Raw genomic sequence first — 22,880 nt, forward strand, 5'->3', positions numbered from 1 at the left:
TAAGCAATAAGAAGGCAGCAATTACGCGATTCAGCGATCAACGCGAGGACGATTGACCTAGCGCGTTGCAACAGGATCAAAGAAACTTCACGGAACATTTCTCGCAAGGGTAAAACCGGTATATTCCGATAGCGAATACGTGTTTATAAAATACAATTATTCCATGCAAAATTGTAAATATATAATATAAAATATAATATCGGAATAACGTTATTACACAATATATAACATGTAATTATTACGTATAACATTGCGCGATATTATTTCAATACTCCGCTATAATAATCCTCGTATCGTACCCGATTTTTTCGACGATAGCGGGAATACGAATTGCTACGAACAGAACCAAACCTAATTAAAAGTAATTTCCTCCAAACTATCGACTGATGGCCGATATTTGACTGCACTTTTTGTAAACATCTTAATCCGTAAGTTTGTTTAGTCCAACAAGATGCATAAATAGTCGTTCTCAATCCAAGCGAAATCTCATTGAAGGCAACCGTTTTGGGTTACAACCAACCCTCGGTAGAAATCTCCAAGGAAGCCACGATCAAAACAGAAGGGGAAATAAGCATAACAGGAAGCCGTCTGTCCCACAGGAATCGATCTTCCCCCGGAACGAGTGTTAGCGACGCGAGTGGAAGGCGAGTGGAAGACAAGTGGAAGGCAAGTGGAAGGTGAATCGAAGGCGAATCGAAGGCGAATCGAAGGCGTCGATATCGTCCAGCTTTCCGGGAACAGCCTGTAGAATCGCGTGGCGAGCCTGTAGCAAGGTAAGCGTGGAGAATTCTCCGGCTGGCCGGAGAGGAGGAATGAAAGGTAAGCGAGGCAACAACGCCAACACCGGCAAGGAGGAGGTAGATCCCGCTCACCGGTGCACTTCACCTCCGGCCTCGGCACGGATCGCGACCGAACCGACCAGCAACAAACCAGTGAACCGAGTGAACCGAACCGCGCGTACCTCGTTTGTGTTGTTACCCTCTTCGAGCTGCAACAACTCGTAAGAAGGCTTTGACCGTTCGCTATTAAGCTAAATAAAGTCGTCTATTCGCCGATAATTCGTGAAAGACAAAGAAGAAAGGACAGTCTATCTTCGATCGTTTGGCATTTAAAAGGCTTGCTGTCTTTGTGCGTTTGTTCGAGTTTTGTTTCGTTTACCTACGGTTTGATCGTATGACAAATTAGCCTGTGAGTGCACGGTTGGTGTTTCAACAGCGTTTCCGAGGAACCGTAACAGAAGAATGCGGTAGGATGCGTATCCAGGAAAGATGTTTTCTGCGCGCGATCGCAGGACTTTGCCTGATAGGCGGGGTCGTCGCATTGTCGTCGGCTGCTGACGTCGAGACACCGATTCAAACCACCACTGGTGAGTTTTGGCTGGTTTTTCCCATCGCTGTGTTTTTCCTCCGCGATTCGTCGCGCGCTTTCTTGTCGACCTGCGCCGGAGTCTCGATTGCTTGCGATTCGCCTCGCGCTTTTTCCCGCGACGCTCGTGTCTTTCCCAGGTAAAACGCGCGCCGCGTTTCACACTTCGATAGGAAAAATCTCGAGTGTTTTCTAGCAAACATTCGATGGCAGATCGTTGGTGAACGTGCCAATATAGAAATGTTTGGCCGATCTTGGACAGTTTGGTCGATCTGATGGAATCGAGCAAGTAATTGACCTGATAAAAAGAGGCGATAAGCAAAAGGTCGTTACGTAACGGAACATCGACACCCTGAAAGCAGACGTGAAACGCAACCATAAGAGAGCATCGCCACGAAGCGACGTGATCGTAACGGTATACCGCGTGAAACTGGCGAAAAATTCTATCACGTCCTCGTTCGAGAACTGATGTCATCCTCGCGAATAAAATCGTAAAAAGAAGCAGACACGCGATAGTTCTACGAAGAAGCTGCTTTTCTTCGAACGTGTTTTCCCAAAAGGGAAAACAGATTTCGCCGATGATGGAGGAAGATCGGTTCGAGAAATCGCCTGACGTCCAGGTCGCCCACTAACACGAATATCGACCGATACGCGATTGCTGTCGATGGAAATCGCGCGACATCGTCTCGGTTCCACATCCGGGACTTCTACTCGGTTAAGGACTCATTTCGAAACCGATCTGGTAGCGAATAGTCGATTAAATTCGTTGCTCGAATTCGTTGCGCTATCCGCTGGGAAAGATTGACATCGACGTTGCGAAACGCAAAACCGGTTGGCATTTCTCTGTAACAAGTACAGAATATTTAAATAAATCGAAGAATGGCTCCACAAAGTTTCAGAAATCAGAGTTAGTCGGTATCGCATCTACAACTCCTGGCTATCGAATTAAAAACGCATGATACACAGATTACTGTCAGGTAAATAACAAATTCTACTTGACTCTTCAAATTCTCATCGAACATATAGCGATTACTTGATTTTCCACTCGCGACTCTTACGTCGATAAATGTTGCTATTAGACAGTTCGCACGCGCCCCTTTTAATTTTCTTGGAAGAACGAACAATACGAAAGTTTCGCGTGGCACTAACTCGATGATCGGAAACTGTGCATCGTGTCAACCTGAACCGATCAATCGACGAATATTAAAAGCCACAGAGAATCGAAATTGCAATTACAACTGAAAGTGGCGCGCCTAAATCCATTCAATGGCGGCACGTGTTCCTCGTGGCAGTCCTGTGGGTCGATCGAGAAGGTAAACAGACTCGTGGCGGTGTATAGTGCGAGGAGCAGAGACTCGAGACGCGTTAACGGTAGTGTTGAATCCAGTTGGCAAACTGGTCGACACGTATTCGTGTCCACGAACGGCCTTGGAAAAAATAAAGTCGAGCGGATCGACAGCGGCGCGCGAGGAAAGGCGAGAACACACGGTCAAATTAGAAACGGCGAAAAGTCGCCGAAAATCATTTTGACGATGACGGACGGCGTCGATCGCTGGATGTCGCGTTGCGGTGAACCGAAATCGGACGAATTCCGCAGAATTTCGTTTCGTGTTTCTTCCTAACGAAGAAAATTTACAGGCTTCGAAGCTGTTGACTTTCCAAGTTATCGTTCTCTCGATCGCCAACGGAGATGCCTGTCATGCATACGAATGGAACAGCTGAAACAGTGGGCAGGTAAACATGATTCAACCGAGCTCTTCAGCCGAAAATAGTTTCGTCAACAGCCAAGCGCGGTGATTAACTACGGTCACGGGTTTAACTTGTTAGCCAAGGAGTTTCAGTTAGCTCGTCGTTCGAATCGTTGATCTGTTTGACGTAACAATTTCTTTATTTATAGACCTGCTGTCTTTGAATGTGTCGTACCTTTTCCATTAAAAACATATTGTATCATACTTTCATTTCCAATCCAATTTCAATTAATTTGTCTTTATTCGATTTTAATTCTGTAATTACAAATGTTTCGGAGCAAATTGTCCAAGGATCACTCGACTAGCGGATTGATAACGAGAGCGAACAAAACGTCCTCTAGTCTCGTTAATTTCGACTCGCTTGCTAGATCTCGGACAGACCCGATCCGATCAGAATGGAATTTCGTGTAGCCACCTTTCTCCCAAGTCCCTTTCCCGTCGTCTCTCTTTCTTCGTCGACCAAATCCTCCGTCTTTTTTCTACGTGCCTCAACGCGGCTTCTGACTGCCTGTGATCGCACAGTGTACGAGATTATTGAGGAAACAATGAACGACGAATTTCACGCGGTATCTGGGTTATCCCGATGCAGCGAGCGACGATTGTTCATTCAAGTCGAAGATTTCGCGCCTAACAACGGAACAGCGGTGATTAAGTAATTTATTATAGAACAGAAACACGGAAGAATTCGGGTGTTAACGCGTGCAAACAGATTCTTAATACGTTGATTATCTAACGTTGAAGTTATTACGGCTATAGAGATACTTGGTGGATTAAGGGCATAGAGACGAAAATGCAGGTGTGTGATCTGAATTACGCCCACGACCACACTCGTCCTGACCGGTAAAGCGAGAACGGAAGATTTTTAATTGCATGCCAAACTAGGTAATCGCAGAAGCTTGTCCTTCGGTTCGGTTGGAAAGGCGTGCGAGAGGATTCGAGCACGTACATGCGCATTGCACCATCTTGGAAAAGTTCTCCGGCCAGTTAAACGTCTTCTCTAGCGGGGAGAGGCTAATTAAACGACGATTACGCCTCTGTGATACGTATAATCTTTTTCAATTCGCGTAACGCCAACGACTTTCTATTTCATGTTCCGCGGTTGGTCCCACGCGAGAATCGTTCCCATTTCACGCGTTCGCGTGTGTAACGATCGAACGAAACGATCTGGTTCGTACACAACTCTTCGATCACTGTCGTTCGCAACGGTGACCGTCTTACTCGATTACCTTGTATCGAGAAACGCGTAACCCGATTAGATCGACGAAGAATCAAACGTGCTTCGTTCTACGTTTCTTTTTTTCTTTCTTCTTTTTTTTCCGATACCGTTACACGGTCGAGGAACCGATCTGTATTAATTTCTGCGTGAACGCGATCTGCTGCGTTGGCCGCCGTTCACGCTTGACACCCGAGCAATAATTCTTCCCACGAAATAATCCTAACTTCGCCAGCTGCCTACTGGAGAAAGGAACGTTTCGGTGTGTCTGGTCAAACGGTCAAACACAACGCTATAACGGGTGCAACGGTGAAAAGTATCGTTAAGAAATATTCGCGTTCAGCTTCGTCTTCACTGAAGCGACGTGGAGCGAGCTTTTGCCGCGTCTCGTTTCTGCTAAACCTTCCCAGACAATTGAACTAACTAACAGCAACTTACAGAAACATTTTGTCTACGTTGAAGCAATATTCGGCAACGAGCGGCCACTTTTTCAAGGAACAGCAAGTTTTGTTTCGGTGGAGGCTTTGCGATTCGGGACACGATGTGCTCCGCAAACATCGGCTAATCGCTAGAACATTCATACCGACGTAATGTTACATGGATACTCGGTTACATGGATCGCAGTAAAAGTCGTACACGTGTAAAACACGCCACGAAGAAAACAAGCGAGTACTAGGATGAAGTTACTGCACAGCAGACTAACGAGCTTCTCCAAAGTCTCGTAAGCGGTCGCTGTACTTGGCGAAGTAACCTGGTTAACGGTACTATAAATATGCGAGTGAACGTATTCCCTCCTCCTTTATATTCTTAACGCGAGCCTAGTCCCCTTGATATCTTTGTTACGGCAAACAACCTGGCGACGCTAACCCCCGGTCATCCGCATAACCTGTTCATCGGTGCTCGAAAAACAATGACCGGGATAGGCTGAGAGAAGGCGGACGAACTTGCCGGATCGTTTCAAATATTTCTCTTCCTCGTCGAGATGCGAAGATCTCGGCCACTATGCGCAAGATGAAACAAGAAAGATCGTTGTTCCTCGTAATTGCAATAATTAAGTCCGAATCGTAGCGTTTCCCGCCTCATTGTTCCCCGGTTAACGACTTTCACCTAATGGTCGCTGGACACTGATGCCCCGTGGGGCACGTTAATTACGTTATCGCGGTGCACCGTCTCTCTATTTGCCCAAAGCGTTCGATTTTCCAACCTGTTCACCCAACTTTCCCCCGAACAACTTTCTTGCCCTATTCTCGGCCACGCGAGAACAATGAGACAGGACAAGTGCTGCTCAAGGGAAAAAGTAAACCGATAGAAACTGTCGTCCCATAACCAACGACCGTCTCGTGACTCTCTCCTCGTGCGTTCGCGATTCCTTCCAACGACGCATCGCGTGAACCACGAAGGTAAAGATCGTTCGCTCTTCTATGCAAACACGTCGGTTCTTGGGTGAACGAATCTAACAGAGAAGCCAGTGGACGATTACTCAAGTTGCTCTCACGCGAGCGTCCGTATTATACGCTGCTCGTGGAAAAGATAGCTGTGAAAAACGCGAGGTGTCTGTATCCGTGGTTAACATAGCCTCTGAATAGATTTAGACTCCGTTTCTGTCCTGTCCGTGTCCTGTCAGACACGCTTCAGTCGACGCGATCCTTGTATTTCATTTTCGAACTTCTGCGCGATAAATCGCATCGATTTTCAATTGAACGTCGTTAACGCAATTAAATCGTTATCGTAAAATACCTAGTTGCATATCTTAAAGGCCAGAAGAACGCATTACAGATATTTATTTAATTAGGCGCGTGAGATAACGCAGCTGTCATCGAGGTGATAAAAACGCGTTTCTAACGGAAACCTGGCTAACCGGCGCTTGGTGACTTCGATGCCCGGATAAGAACGATCGTTCCAACATAGATTGGTTTTTCAATTTCGCAATCCCTGTTCAATGGAAAACGTGGCTTCTTAGGAAGACGGACGCGAGTTTCTACTTCTGAAAGAATTCTAAATGAATTAGAAAAACAAAAATAGGTTACGGTCGGCGATGACGTCGTGCGGAGAAGGACAACCTGCGTAAGAACGATCAACGAGAGGTGCGTGACTCGCGATTTATTATTCGACCTGTAAAAGTTTCGAAATATATTACAAATGATTATATATTCTCAAACGAGACGCCAAACGGGCTTGCCAAACTGATTGCGTCACAAAACACTTGCGCTCGATCCTATTATTCAACCTTTGCGATTATTCGTCGTGCTAACAGGAAGGGCGGGGCATCTCGAAGCAACGGAGTGAAAGCACAGTACAACGCAAACCTATGTAGAAGGAAAGACGTTCCTCTGTTTCTTTTTTTAAGCCAATTCCTCTTTTAGGTTAACAGAAGTTAGCACGATTTAACGCGGAACAGCGAAAGATGTAATTGGATATTTACTCGATGAATCGCTTTCGAGTTCCAATAGCGTGAAAAGTAATTGAGGCTACAGATAATACCGACAGTTTGATGTTTCTAATTGGGGAAGATTTTTTTTTTTTTTTTTTGTGGAAAAAGTCGAGATTTTTCTGGAGAAATTTAGAAATTCCATAATAGCTGAAACGAGTTAATTTCGCTTGCTTTCTACGTTCGATAATAAAAGAAAAATAAGATATCAACAAAATAGTAAAACATCTCGGAGCAGTATGGTTCAGGCTATCATCAAGTATAAGCGGTGACAAAAATTACTTTCTAACTTCTTTCGACCATGAATTTGATAGAATTTGTCAAAATGACAACACAAAATCCAATCGAAGTTGAAGTAGACGCGATGATTTGTTTCATTCTTAGAGAAAAACATCCACTAAATATATGTGTATGTATAAACACATGGGCGCACGATCGATTTCATGATTCTTCGTCCAGAAGAATCGACCCTCGGCTGCTTTCGAACTAATTCTTTCTTTACTAGTTTAACAGAGGAACAGCTTAGAAAGTAGCCGAGGAAATTTAATAGCCTTACCAAAAGTCTTCCATCTCGAAATTGCTACCGAGTTGAACAGCTATGTGATTCCTTTAATAGAAGCCTATGCTCTTAGAAAGTTTATTTAATAAAGTATTTCAACGTGTCTCGTGTGAACACGCGCAAAAGATTACATACACGTGTGTCTAAGCAGTTGCTTTATCTTAGCAGATTCCACGAAAGGAAAAGACTGTGTTTCTCTATAAAAATCGTTGAACAAAAAGGAGCGAGTAATATAAGCAGAACTAAAGTCTCATCGCGAAGTTCTATGGATCCTCTTTCGACGACTTTCAGCCACCAAGTCCTCCATCACTTAGCGACGCGGTGACAAGTAAATAACACGCCGACTGCGAATTCCGTGTCGATGACAATACGATTTGCCTTTCGCATTCCGGTATCGTGATTTCTTCAATTACTTCCTCGAGATTGAAACAGTTAGTTGTGCACGAGTCTCGACATTTGCGCGAGATTCGATACCAGCAGAAAAAGAAAACGTAGACAATGGGTACGATCGAACGCAGCGCAGCTCATCCAGATTGCGAAACTCTGAAATACTGGCGAGATACAATTCGTTCAAGTAACATAGTTTCTTACGTATTCCAGTAAATATATAGTTTATAATTGATATATATATATATAGTTTAGTATACACAATAATAATAACAATAATGGTAATAAATGTAGTACAGATAATGTACAGTGTAACTGAAAGGATTTTGAGTTCCATTGAGTTCCGATAAGGATAGAAATCGACAAAATTTCTCTTTACGGTCCAGGCTATGAGAATTGCAGGGTAAATTGCTCGAATTTCTGCGGGAAAAATTCTGGCTAAATTTATCTGTCGTTTAGAATATCGTACCACACCTGTCCGAATGTACGAATTCCTTCTCAAGGCGTAGCTACCGCCTTTGAAATGCCAGCCTCCTGTTTTTCATATACCTCAGAGTTACACTAAATGCAACACAAAGACTAAAAGTGGCATTTTTTCCTCGACATTCCGGCAAGACAGGTTCTAGGATAGGTATGCTACCGAGCAAAAATCCGGCAATCGACCGGTGACTTTGACCACTGTGATATCGATTACGCCTTTTGAAATAATCCATGACGAAAAGAATAACATCAGTTCGATTTTTGCTACAGCAAACGACAGATTTGACGAGATCCCGGCAGATGCAGACGATCCAAATTGTCGATATCATTACAATCGTCGAAAGTGAAATATTAAAAATAATTTGAAAGAGATCGCTGATGGTGAAAATTTACGTTTCCTCAGTCGTAGGCGGTGCGGTCGACGAACCGTGGAATCGATTAATTGCGCGTCGATCAACTGGAGCACAAAAGCGAGCACAAGGATCGTAAACCGCTCGCTGCGGTGGAATATCTCGGCCTGCAGCAAGTGATAAACTCGATAATCACGCAACAAGGGATCGACGACCTCGATCTGAATCTGTTTCTACATTTTTTATCGAATTAAATCTTTAGTTTCCGGCGGATTTAACTGCACCGCGCCTCTTTTCATTCGTTTTTAATCAAATCGTAATTTTCTAGATAATTGTCTTCCAATTTCGAGAACAATTTATGGAAGAATCTTAGAAACGTGAAATTATCGAAACGTTATCGATACGGGTAATTTCTCATTTCAATTACACCGATAAGCAATTCCTCAAGACATTAAAAGTCCTTTCCCCGGTTGAAACTGAAACGAGAATGAAACATGGAAAGTTCGAGAATCGTTTAACATATTGAAAATAAGAATCGAACGATCTTTTAGTTCGCTAAAAACGTTAAAGCGGCATCGATCGAGAGGCGAGGGAGCAGCCAGCGTTCGCGGAGTCGCGTGCAGAACGTAAAAGTCGCCTGGAAAAGTCCGGCGAGTTGGCAAGTGAAATGCAACGTACGAAGCAAAACCACCGTCGAGCAAGTAGCGCGTGCAGACCTCCGTTTATTCGAAAACACTTTTGCCACTGTGCACATGATTGACAGAGTCCCATCTCCCCATGAAATTCTATCCTCGAATTTTCTCTTATGAATTATTCTCTAGCGTTTCTCTCTCCAGCGATGATTAATAACGAGAATTAGAAGAATTCATAGAAGAGGCCGAGACTGGAACTAAAAGCAATATAAGAAGAACGTGTCGAACTTAATGAAACAAACCTCTGTCTATTTTGTTACGTTTGCAAGCAGAGATGAAAATTTGATTTCTACCGAAAGGTATTCATTAACGACTTATCGGTCGTTAAAAAATGAAAAAGAAGTGGACCGACGAAACGTGATGTATGGAACGAAATAATGATTGTGCAGCGAGTAGCAAGTAGGATAGAATACCGTATGGTCAAAGGCACGCTCGGTGACCGACTATTTTAACTTCCCCCTTTCCCCTCGTCTTTTTACCTTCTGGCTGTTTCCATCCAGTTTCGTTTCCCTTCTTTTTTTTTCCAATCTTTTTCTTCGTTTCCCACAGAGAACACTCGCAAATAGACTACGGATATTTATGCACTTACGGAATATTAAAGAACGTAAGAGCGCACATACGTGTATGTAGAACGCGCGTAACGTGCAGAAACGTGCGAAGTACTCGATGATATTTAGCAGGACGAAACGAATCTCTATTTGATCTTCATTTCTTTAGTTATCCATTTCTGAGATATTTAAAAAAGTTTAAAATTTATCCGAGCCGAAGTATTCGTTATGACACTTGGTTGGGTAAAATAATATTCTATCTTGGTTCCACTTCGTTGTCCATAAATATATAAAATTACATAAACATGTGGAATCTAGTTATAATTGATAAACACATGAGATTGCATAAAAATCCAGATTCTGCTCATGAAATATGAAGGAGCGAAGTTGCTGCCTCGTGTTTCTACCAATTAGTCGTTTTCAAACTCGAAATACTTTTAATTTCTCTTTTTCCTGGAAGTCTACTTTATACGTAGAAGAGATAAGTTTTTCGCCGAGTGTTTCGCAAAGGAACGAGTACGTTTTACAGAGATTTCTTTTCTGGTCTCGATCGCCTAAACTTTCTTACATTCCGTTCAATTTGAACTTTGCTCGAGAAAAATTCAAACGCTCTCCTCTCCTCTTCCACCGTGATTGCGTCTGTTTCGACCTAGGCTACGCTAATGGTTGTTCTTCTACGGAGAAGCAGCGCGGTTCAAGGTCTTCGGGAGGAACGACAGAAGCTGCTCCAGGAGTTTCTTTGCTCGTTGGATTATGATCGCGAGGGTTCCGTGAACGCAGAACCGGAACGAAATTCGCGCCGTGACTGCGAGCAGAGGATACCTCGAGCGTTAACGCGATTAGCCTGCACGAAATTGAAACCACCAACACCTCATTTACGATGATAAACATGTCGGGACGCTGGCAAATATACCTGATAACGACATTACTCGTGACGAGACACTGACCAATTTTCCTAACTTCGGTAGCTACGTTTCACGATTTCAAAGACGAGTTCAGTCAGAGGTGATTGAACAGGAAAGTACGCAGAAAGAAAATTACGAACAAAGATTGTAAATGGAGCGTTTTCTTCTTCAAGTTCAATTACGTAATCGCGTTTAAGAAAGTCGAGCGCGCGGTTAACAATTAAACGCGGTCGAACGCTTCGTTCTTGGCTTGGGTTCACGGACGACGCGCGACTTCCGGCAACGAGGAAGCCGAGTGAAGATCCTCTTAATGCGCGATGAGTAATTCCGCGTTCCACGGCCAGCTTTCTTGTCCCGCGGCCTCATCGGGGTCGAAACCGAATCGTTCCTCGCAAACGGAAGCAGATTTCTCGATAATAACGTCCAAACCAGCTGTTCTCCATTTTCATTGGATGGTAGAACGTTCTCGAAGCGATCTTCCGTTATGTTCGAAGAGGTATGCCGACCTAAATCTCGTGAGAATCGAACGATTATCTGTTAGGAGAAAAGTAAAACGTAAAAGTTTGCCGAAAGCATTGGTAAAATCTGCTTTAAGTACTGTATGAGAAGGGACGAAAGACTGTGATGCATCAATTTATTCATTGGAACGAGAAACAACGCGTTTGGCATATATTTGCGTATTTGAAACGAATCACGATTACCAAAAGTTAGGAGAATACGTATACCGTAACTCTTCGGCCACAGTTCTCTTCGAATGATGCAACGACATTCATCGAGTGATCGGTTGTGAAGTATCGTTGCACTGGACGTCCTTGGGTGCAGTGGATCTTTTTCATCCGAGAAACAGGATTTTTCAAGCAATGCAGCATCAGTGTTCGATCATCGTGCGATTAAATTAAGCGTTAATAATTAGTCCAGATTGTATTAGAAACTATAAAATATGCTCTCGAAAATAATCTCGCGGCTACGATCTCGAATTGAAACACTTGGCGCAGGATGCAGTTAGATCGTTGTGAGCACACGCAACACGGGCTTCGAAAGGTTTCCACGTTTCCTCCTTTCTTCTCGGAGAAGCTTTTTATAAAAAATGACAGGCTAAAGATCGCAGCAATGTAAGTCAAAGGTTGACAGTTTAAATTTAATCACGCGTTTCAACTATTAAAATTATCGTTTCTTTGGTCTCCTCGTTAATTCAGTTAGAACTCTATTTTCTGTCGCGATACGTTTCCACGACTCGAAAAAGTGTGACTTTCATAACAATAAAAATAGAGTAGTACATATATTTAGCAGAAAATTAATATACAACGTGAAAATCTATCTTTAAACATACAAGGTGGAACATTTTAATGGAAACACCTGAATGATCGTATGAAGAGACTCCAGGGGACAAAATTGTACTGCTTGCTGGAACACGTATGGTGAAATTTTTTTTAATGGAACATAAAATATCTTTCTTAAACCTTCTCACTCTGTGCACGGAAAAATTCCATTGGAAGAGCAGCAGGTAACGAAAGGAACGCGACACGAAGGGTACTGGGTCCTTCTTTCGGCCAGCGTCGATGCATATGTATGCGTCCGGGCGGAAAAGGAGACCATCACCTACTTACGCGTAAAATCGTTACACGCTGTGTTCGAAGCGACCGGCCACCGACGTCAGGTGGATCCCGATGACGAGCAGTGGCCTCGTGTGAACCGGTCGCACCGTTACGGTTCCCCATTCATGCGATAAAAGTCATGGCCTGGTCCGACTTTCGATAGGAACCGACCAATCGACGCGTCTTCCCACTCTCAACCGGTCGAAACATCCGCTTTTAAAGTGTCCATCGTGAAGATTCCTCGACGAACTAAGAATCCGAAGAAACAATAGTCGTTCCGTCTGAATCGAAACTTGCAAAGTTGGAAAATACGCGACGCCGTACACATCTGCGACCTAAATGCGAACCTCTAACGATCTAAACGATCGACGCGGTCGATTCGCAGAAACGGCTCGCGATACTGTTACGTTAGTTTTGCACGGTTTGACCATTCGTTGCAGGGCAAAAACTCGATCTCGACCGCGGGTAAATCGGCGAAAGAAACGGTGGATGGGAACGACGAGATCGGCCAGCTTGTTTGACGTAACAGCGCATCCCGTGCGCGTTTTCAGCCCCGGATGGAAAGTTTCTGCCTCGTCATAATATCGCTGATGAATCTATGCCGTTGCGAAACATCCATGAAAACGGCGATTCTCCGCTTCTCTCTTCTCGCGATTCTTCTAATAGCATTCGGATACAACAGCTAGGAAACGCGATACCTCGAGCGTTCGAAACTGTCGTTCAGGTTTCTGTCACCGCTCAGCTTCGACCCTGCTACGTTCATTTTTAACGTAAGCGTAAATTCTTTTTAATCGCGAGAAGTAGCTCAAACTTAAGCGAAATATGGGACGGTTGTCTTTGATATCCGTGATTTTCTAATATTTTGTGAAATATCTTCTTAAATATAATTTTATCTAATTTTCTTGATAACTTAATTGTTGAAGATCTTTCTCGTCTACTAAAGTAAGAAGAAGATCAGAATTCTATAATCGCAGTAGAGTTAAGATAAGGAAGCGAAAACGCTTGAAAGTGTCATAAATTCGACTCACCTCCGCGTTTGTAATTTAGGAGGTCGATGATCTCGCGACTATAGTGTATTGTAGTGTATTGACTTTTAAAAATCTTTATGACGAAATGATGGAAGCGTGACGCGTAGTCGATGGGCATAGATAAAAAGAAGCAGCGACGAGGTTCTTTGGATGAACGCGGCGTAGTTGCAAAACAAACGTATGTTGCGCCGTCTCTTCTCTTTGATCTGCAGATGTAACATTCTTACGAGATCGTGTACGTCGAGTGTTTCATAGAGTCCAGTTAAGTAATCCTAGTCTCGGGAAGTTCGGTACGCCCTGTATATAATGATAATTGTAATAATAATAGTAGTACAGAGTTCGTTATGCTGAGATGGATAGCACAGAAGATACATGTCAGTGAGGAGAAAGTAACGCGAGCGTGTAATGGACGAGGTCGATATATATCGCTGTTACAAAACGCGCTACGGAGCTGCTCGATGATTTCGATGATCTTAAAACGCAACGATTCGATTCGATGAGTATCGGTACGTTCGACAGCCAAACTGATATTCCAATGCTGTGTACGTATTTAGAATAAGAAAAGAACGTATGAAAGGAAATTTGGATAACGTGCCACGAGATATAATCGAAGTCACAACTGTAACGACGATATAAATTACAACTTGTTGGTCTGTAACTGACTACCGAACGATAACGAATTTAATCTCATACTTAACGACAGATCATTTCTGAATCCTAAACGTCGAACCATGCGATATGTCTCGATCTCGGTGATCGAATATTCGGTATCTGGGTCATTATCGAGCAATTCTCGGATAACGATCGTAGAACACAATGCTTGAAGTATAAAAAACAAGAGCCACTGATTTTTTAATCGAGTAAAGGAAATAAAGTGAAATTAAACAGATTCCACAATTAGAACTATGAATTTATCGAAATACAAATTGTAATTACAAGATCTCGAAACTCGAAACTAAAATTGATCTCGAACGTATTTTATAAGGAGCATTCATCGAATTTTCAGGCGCCGTTATCGAGGAGATACCAGCAGTAGAACCGCTACACGGTGACGCGAGGAATGAAACGATCGACCGCAAATCGGAGTACCCGAGCAAAGAACAGGACTCCAAGACCACCATCGAGCCTAAGAAGAAGCCGATTGACTTCAAGGTCAAGACCGAGCAAAAATACCAGAAAACCTTCAAGGACGATGAATTGAAACGCGGCGAAAGCAACGACGCCGCGACCACCGTGACGACGATGCCGATGTCGTCGTCGTCGTCGTCGTCGTCGTCGTCGATATCGGTCGAAGAAGCGACCACGAGATCGATGGAAACCGTAGCAGCTACGATACCCTTTCTATTTCGTGGCGAGCCTATCGTAACTGCAACGAATTTCTCGATACCGATCGAATCATCGACCAGCGACTATTCCTCATCCACAGAGAGTAGCACGGAAGGTGTTCACGCGGTGGAGGAGACAACAGCGGCCAGAGGAAGAGCTTTGAATATGTCGGCGCCAGAACCGACCAATTCCTTGCACTCGAACATCACCGATCTGAGTGATGTCAGTATGGACGACGATGACAAGGAAGTCGAAGGTGAGAAAACTGTAGGACAACGTGTCTTCTCTTCCGCGTACAACGATCGAATCGATAAATTAAAATGCACAGAAGAACGACAATCGTAAGCGTTATTTCCTCAAATTTCCCTTGGGATTTACAACTATTTATATCATTTCCTTGTGACAAATAAATTCATGAAACTAAGATGTCTTTCTTTGAGACGTCGAGTACCAAGTAGGTAGCTGGATAATGTAAAATTGATAACTTCGCAAAGAATCTTGACTTGATCGACTTAGTTTTTGGTTAAATTAGAAGTTCATTGTCCGGCGTTTTCCAAACAACGAAAGAAACAAACGTTGATGTTTCACGCAGGCGGCGAATACGTGGCATCTCACAACGAGACGGCCATAAATATCTCCTCGACTCTGCTACCAACGGTGAACGTGTGCGTGGAAGGAAACCGAACGTACACCATCGGAGAGAAGATCGTTAGGGGTTGCGAGGAAAAGTGCGTGTGCGGTGAAAATGGCGTAGCCGTAGACTGCAAGCCGCTTTGCTCCTCGCCGTACGTTCGAGCGAACCGTGGAATCGAGGATCCGCTGTGTCAAGAGAAGATCGTCAACGAGGAAGCGTGCTGCGCCATTTTGGTCTGTGCCGCCGATTCAGGTGAGTTCGGTATGTTAAAATGTCAGGCATCATATTACTTTGTCGAATCTTACGTTCTTGTCGTGCAGCGCCCGAACCGGAAGAAACATGCGTCTTTGGGAACAAAACGATAATGAGGGGTCAACGAGTGGAAGATGGCTGTTCCAGGGTCTGCATCTGCGAAGCGGGAGGCAATTTAAAGTGCCAGCAAAGATGTCCTCCGAACGACACGATTTCGGTGACGAACCAACACGATCGTTGCGTCGTGCTCACCGACCCAAGGTACGGGGAATCGTCGTTCCCGATTTCTCTACAGTTTGCTCTGAAATTTGTGGTTCGAAGTTAAGACGCGTTCTCATCGAACCAACTTTCTTGGAACTTTTCGTCGCCTGTTGTCGCCCTATGTTTCCTCAGCCAACGCTCTGTCATCGGTAAAGCGACAGTGTGTTTCGATTTCAATGCGATATTTGTTCCTGACAACTAGCTGCGAAATAGTCAACAAATTGTACGAATTGGAACGTTTGCTTCTGTCGCGTGTTTCTTAATTTTCTTTAATCTTTACAAACGGGAAGAGGCAACAGGAACGAACCTTCGTTACTGATGACAGGCGAAGAAGAAACACGGAGAAACGTTGGACAACAACCAGCCAATCTTTTCGTAGAACATGGAACATTAGCGAAAAGTTGCTCGTTGTTGCTTCGGTGAAAACGTATTAAACAATAGTTTTACATGTTCGTTCGCTCTGTCAGCTTTCGTTGTCCTGTATTTTAGAGACGCGTGTTGCACGATCACTCTCTGCGACGTTACCTTGGGCGATCACGAGATCAAACCGGAAAGCTCGACCGACTTGGCCGTAAACCTTACGGACGTAAAGGTACTGAACTCGACGGCGATCAAGCTGAAGTTATCGGCTAAGAATCCGCAGGATGTGACCGTGGAGATATCCGACAACAATCACGTGTGGAGGCAGCAGAAACCTGACAAAGGTGAGAATATACGGACTAGCCTTAAGAACGTAATTGTCGTAATAGATGATACGGTATTGTAAAAATGAGAAAATACGTGAACGTAGAGGGTATCATATCGAATCTGGATCCTGCACACTCGTACTACGTGCGAGTAACGGATGGAACTCGAACTGGTCCAGCGCTGCAGGTTTTTCTTCCCGCGGAAGTGATCAAGACGAATATCTCGGACAAGATGGCAGACAAGAGTTCCTGTAGTCACATGGGGAAAACGTACAAGATGGGTGCGGAATGGTACGACGAATGTATCTCGTTCTGCACTTGCACCGAAGGAGGTAAAACCGAGTGTTTGACGATCGAGTGTCCCACGGATTTTGGACTCGACGTTCTAGACCCTCACTGTTTGGACTGGGAGACGGTGCCGCCGAATTTCGTCCCGAAACCTCCTCACTGCTGTCCTCAGGTAAGTCTCGGATCGTCTGAAACTCGTTTAAGTTCGTTATATTTCGCTGAGAGCCCAGGAAATCCGAACGAAAAAGTTTCGCGATGCAACGTCAATGGATTTTGTACAAGGAATATCTGAGACAACGTCGATCTTTTCTAAGACGTCAACGTACGCAAACGCGAACGATACGCGTGTACATAATAACACGAAGGATCGCTGAATCGACGATGTTCATAATCGTAGGAAGTGCGATGCAGAAATAATGGTTCGTGCAATTACGAGGGCAACACGTACGACAATTGGAGCGAGCTGCCGGCAAACGTAACCGGATGCGAGAAGCGATGTTACTGCGAGATGGGAAACGTGTCCTGTCAGGCGGCTTGTCCACCGGTCCCGGCTCTACCACCTGCTACTTTACCTTGTCCGTCTTATCAGGCCGCGTTAATGCATCTACCCGGTGACGAATGTTGCTTGGAGTGGAGCTGCAGTCATCCATCCAACCAGTCGCCAGGTAAATCCGCGCTTGCGTGACGGAAAACATGAAAATAGTCAAAGAAACGAGCTGACAAAGCGACCGTTTCCGTGGGCCGCGTTAACGACCGGAAGATCGTTTAAGCAAACCTGTGCGTTGATCTTCCTCGTTAAATAGCAGATATACAGGATGTTCTAAATCGAAGAAATTATTGGATTAAATAAGGAGTTATTGGACTGCGGATTTTTATATCCACTGGCTCGTGAAAGATTATGCGAAATTTACATACGCAAAAATTCGCAGAATGTTTACAATGTGCAGAAGAATATTCGATACAATTTTTAAGAGGTAAAACGGATCTGTATTTAAGCGCTATTTCTTGACTTAAAAATGTATCCACATTTGGGTAAAAATCCGTTATTGTTTAATTAATGATCGAAGTTATCGAATAGAGTAATCGAAAATGGGTCAACCTGTATATCTGTCTGATGTAATTTTGCAAAGTAGAAATTTGTTTGATCGGTACCGTAAATCGTTGATGTTCGATTCCTTGGTGGCGGTGATATCAACGTACGCGTTAGTGGCATCGAGGAGATTGCTATCACGAAGAGGAGACGTTAGATTGGTTATGGGTAGAGGGTGAACGCTTATCCGCCATGCGGACCTGACTGGAACTCTCCAGTGCAAATGTGACGTGTATGTACATACACCCGAATATATCCTCACGTCTCACACTTTCCATCGTTCAACGACGAAGACTTTCAATTTAACGAAACACTGTACATTCTCCCTTTCATCTCATATGTTCTTTCGTATTCGTTACAGTTGCAATTCCATCTCAGTATACTTTAGCTTCGGTATGTATTGCCTTTCGTAGATCTCTCCTTTTACACTTAACATAAGAAAAATATCCCAAAACCCCGTAAAAGATACAATGAACGAAAAGAATCTTTACAGTGACGATCGAAGCAGGAAGGAGAAACTGCGAATGCATGCTTTGTACGGCTACGCTTGTACATACTCGGACCTCTCGCTGTAAATATGCATGAAGAATTCGGACGGCTGGTCGACACTGTTCAATTCGACGAACACCTCTGTGACAATCGACTTTATTACTCATTGCAGGAACGAACGCGACGCCCGCGTTTCCCGGCCCCTTAGCCACAGACGCGTTCAATCGGCAAACGATCGACGATAACAAAAGACCGATTAACAAGTCGGATTCGGCTGGGCTCGGCCACCAACTGGATCCAGCGACTTCCTCCTTGTGGGAAGATTCGAAAGACGTTCACGCGCACACAGACACCACCACTCATGGACTCTTCCACTACCCCATGGATCCTGGACACCCAACCGTACCATACAACGGACCATACAGTCCCGATTACAAGCCTACGCATCCTACCATAGAGAACGTGTTCCATTTACCCTCTCATACCGAAAAACCTTCGACGCCAACTGAACGTCTCAAAGAAAAGGCCATCAAGACTAAGTCGGACGCAAAGAAACCGGTCGAGCCAATCTCGAAACCGCATAAAGACGACTATTTTCCTGGCCCGTTGGCTCCGGACAAATTCTTGGACAAGACTGGCTCCTCGATGGGCGCGAACATGAACGCAAACGTAAACGCGAATGGAAACGAGAATCACCAATTCATCCCTGGGTCTGTGAATCCCAACAAGCTACCACCGGTGCAAAAGGTTCCCTATGTGACGGATCAACCGCAGTTCGTTCCGTTGAACCCACAGCAAGAAATGGGGCCAGGATTCACGATCGCGACCGCCAACAACGGTCAGGGTATTCCACAGGATGGTTTTAACGCGCAACTAGACAACTCCGCCGCGGTTGGTCCACCTTACAGAGGCTCGACGCTCAATGCTCCGGATAACGTCGACCCGAATGTGATCGTTCCGGTAAATCCAAAGAAGAAAGCTTCCGCCAGCGACAAGCCTCCGGCAGGATTGGGTGGTCGACCGAAACAGGGTCAACGAAATCCAGGTCAGGAGATTCTTCCTGAGGAACTGTATCATCTGATCAACCTTCAACATCCAGGCCTCGTTCAATTGGAACACGCTCCACCTGAGGGTCACCCCGGCTTGTACGATATCCATCAACAGATATCTAGTCAGAAACACACGTCCAACAATCAGATACAGCCCGGATACTTTGTCCCAGCTAACGGACCAAAGAAACCAGCAAAGCCGCATATTTACACACAGAAGGACGAAAACGGTCAGACGACCTATCACATACACACGTCAGACATACCGAACTCTCCCCAGCAGATCGAGGAACTCTTAGCTCATATCGGGCAACACGATCCCAATCCTGGACCGTTCCAACATTATCCCGGACAGCCAGCCATACCCCATAACGTGGCGAGTGGCGCAACCGCCACTCTGCCGCTTCACATTGACGCTCATATACCGCATTCAGGACTCACGCACTTGAATCATCCGTTCGCAGCACAAACGCCCAACCAGTCAGGTTCGTCCCTGTTCAGCAACAATCTTTTATGGAATTCGTGAACGATTCGTCTTTTTCTGCCATTAAGTTTCGTTTCTTCGTTGTTCCACATGGTCTCGAGTCCCTATAAATATTCGAGGAAACCAAAAACCAATTTGATGAACGCGTTCGAAGGTTTCTGATAATCTCTGAACGAGTCATGAGAGACTTTTACGATGACAAAACTGATTTTTTGCGATATTATTAATTTATCGCTCGAGTTATTCGTGCTACTTGGAATCGTCAGGCCTATACAACGATGTTTCAATGTGATTAAAATAACTACCTTTGTTCGTGAAATCTAGGTATGGAGCACAACGTGCCAGCGGGCTTTCCATTGCCTGGTGCCATTCCTGGATTCCCTGTTGCTTCCTCCTCGGACGAGGTCACCGTGCAGGTCCTCGAGGCTCTCGACGAGAACACCGTTCGACTCGTTTTCACGGTGCCACAGGTTCTAGTTGGACTTCATGGACGCGTCGAGCTGCGATACACCAATGATAAAACGTACTTTATATCAGTATCAAAATTAATCGAAGATTATCCAGAAATTAGAGAAATAAGAAATATTCCTATAAACGTAGGTTATTCCGAGCTTTATTAAAAAGTTAGTAAGTGATAAAAATACGATATACGAGACTAAAATAGGTTTAAAATCGACATAATCATTTGCTACTGGCACTCGATTTCTGTCGATATAAAATTAGCAATAAAAGCTTTATTATCCTACGAAGCTTATTTCAATTTTACTTCGTCTCGATTGTCTTCGTATCAATCAACTCTTTGTATCAATTCATCACACGACATCGACACATGTTGTGCACACGAAAAAATCTAATGGCATAAAATTAGAGACGATATTATTCCGTATTTTTATCGTAACTTTTTAATAGAGTCTTAAATGATCTATGTTATAACATTCTTTGCTTGACTATACTTATAGAACACACAGACAAAGTTTAGCTGTTAAACCCTGCGATGTTCTAAATATATACGTATATATACATCTTATATAATATATATATGTATATATATGTACTTACCTTTTCTATCGCGCAGAAATTTCGATGTATCTACCTGGAAGTCGCAAGTATTTGCGCCACCAAACGACCTGATCGCAACTCCGCAGCTCGAGTTCGAGCTGGGCGATTTGAAGCCTTCTACCGAGTACAAAGTGAAGATCACGGTGAAGCTGAAGGATTTGGCCAACAGTCCCACCAGCAAAATCTACAGCGTGAGAACGCTGGAGAAACGTACGGAAGCGACAACGCTGCCGCCTCAAATACCGATTGACGCTGAGCTCCATGTCACAGAGACAAATTCCACGTGGATCAACGTGATGTGGAGACAATTCACGGAATACGAGTCACAATTTATCGACGGCGTTCAGTTAAGATACAAAGAGAACGACGCAAAGGTTTACGCCGGAACACCGTTGATCCACAGGGCGGTGAGAAATTACGTGATCGAGAATCTTCGGCCATCGACCGCCTACGAGATCGGAATCCTCTTCGTTCCATTCCCAGGACAATTGACAGAGCTGGTCAACGAGAAAACAGTGAGTATTTATAAAATAAATCGTTAAATAAATTTACGAAACAAAAGGTTGAAGTTAATAATAATTGTCATAATAATTGCTATAAGGTTAGTTTCATAAGCGTCAAGCTCACCGCTGTACATTCTCTTTTAATATTATCGCCCTGTAATAATAACATCGTAATATTCCCCTGGAAGATTGAAGTGACTACCTCGATGGAGCCGAATCCATACTCGTTCGACGTGAAAGTGGAGATCAAGACGATCAAGTCGACAGGTGTGGAAGTAACTTGGACCGGTGTACCTTATCCGGAAGACAAATACGTGAATATTTATCGAGCGATTTATCAAAGTGACAGTGGCAAGGAAGACACAAGCACGTTCAAGATCGCCAAGAGCGACTTGCATCCGAAAACGGTGATCAGCGATCTTAAGCCGGGCACCAGGTATCGTTTGTGGCTCGAAGTTTACCTGACAAACGGAAGAATAAAAAAGAGCAACGTGCAAGATTTCGTTACTAAACCCGGTGTACTTTTGCCGGCCACGGTATCGCAACAAGGTACACGTATAATTAAAAAATTAAATAAAACTGGAAATAACAGTGATTCTAACGTAAAACTGAACGTTCCGATTTTTCAGCGGGGAAACTTGCATCGTTGCCCCTTCACGAGGGCGATTATTACGGGCCTTTGGTAGTGGTAGCTATCGTCGCATCTCTCGCTATCCTATCGACCCTGATCCTCTTAATGATGCTCATGAAAAGGAGAACTAGCAGTAAGGCTGACATATCTTCCCGTAAAAGCACGTCGGCGTACGACAATCCTTCCTACAAGGTAGAATTACAACAAGAGACTATGGGTAATTCACTCTCATTGTTTTAATACGATAATCGTGGACAGTTTTACTGTCATTCGTAACATTCGTCATCCGTGCGTTCTAATGCCAATTGCCGACAAGCAATCAAGCTTTTATAAATTTCCAGACCTGTGAAGACATCGTTACGATATCGAACGGTAGGAACAAAAACACGGACCACGAAATGGCCACCATCAACGGCAACGTCAAAGAAACCATTTAAGGTTCTATAATTTATTATGTTTTATTTATTTATATGTTCGTTCGGTTTTTCCGGCATCGTCGAAGGTGGTTTTCGATTGAAAAAAACGATCGATATAATGGAAGGTGAAGTACGAAGAACGAACATCACCAAGTACCTACGATGATTAAAAATAATATACGTATACTTGTACGTATACTCGTGTACGTATTTTGAAGTTCTGATAAAAGGAAAGTTACAACTCCTTCATCGCACCGATCATTTAATATGATTCGATCAGTAGAATTGCGCACGTTGTATTAAAATTTGTACATAGCGGGGTCAAGTATCATTTTGATATGATAAGATAGCGATTTAAGAAAAAGTGAAAATATCGTTTAGATAGCTACGAAAACAAAGTCGATTTGTTTTGTA

General features: G+C 44.0%; 1 protein-coding gene across 2 annotated transcripts; it reads left to right on the top strand.

Moving 5' to 3' along the window:
• Positions 1–687: 687 nt before the first annotated feature.
• Positions 688–22,555, top strand: LOC117231046 (putative epidermal cell surface receptor). Of its 2 annotated transcripts, none has more exons than XM_033489095.1 (13): positions 688–1,366; positions 14,305–14,880; positions 15,217–15,510; positions 15,579–15,771; positions 16,261–16,475; positions 16,562–16,917; positions 17,143–17,410; positions 18,497–19,858; positions 20,182–20,380; positions 20,933–21,431; positions 21,608–21,968; positions 22,049–22,242; positions 22,392–22,555. In XM_033489095.1, exons 1-13 carry the CDS (start codon positions 1,252–1,254, stop codon positions 22,485–22,487), a joined length of 4,728 nt encoding a protein of 1,575 aa, XP_033344986.1. In that variant the 5' UTR covers positions 688–1,251; the 3' UTR covers positions 22,488–22,555. The 2 variants fall into 2 exon arrangements, with proteins under 2 accessions (XP_033344986.1, XP_033344987.1); XM_033489096.1 differs by having other exon boundaries at positions 22,049–22,267; positions 22,392–22,470.
• The last annotated feature ends 325 nt before the right edge of the window (positions 22,556–22,880 follow it).

Source organism: Bombus vosnesenskii, unplaced genomic scaffold (genome assembly GCF_011952255.1).
Source record: "Bombus vosnesenskii isolate JDL3184/JDL3185 unplaced genomic scaffold, Bvos_JDL3184-5_v1.1 scf7180000013270, whole genome shotgun sequence".
In the NCBI taxonomy this organism is placed as follows: domain Eukaryota; kingdom Metazoa; phylum Arthropoda; class Insecta; order Hymenoptera; family Apidae; genus Bombus; species Bombus vosnesenskii.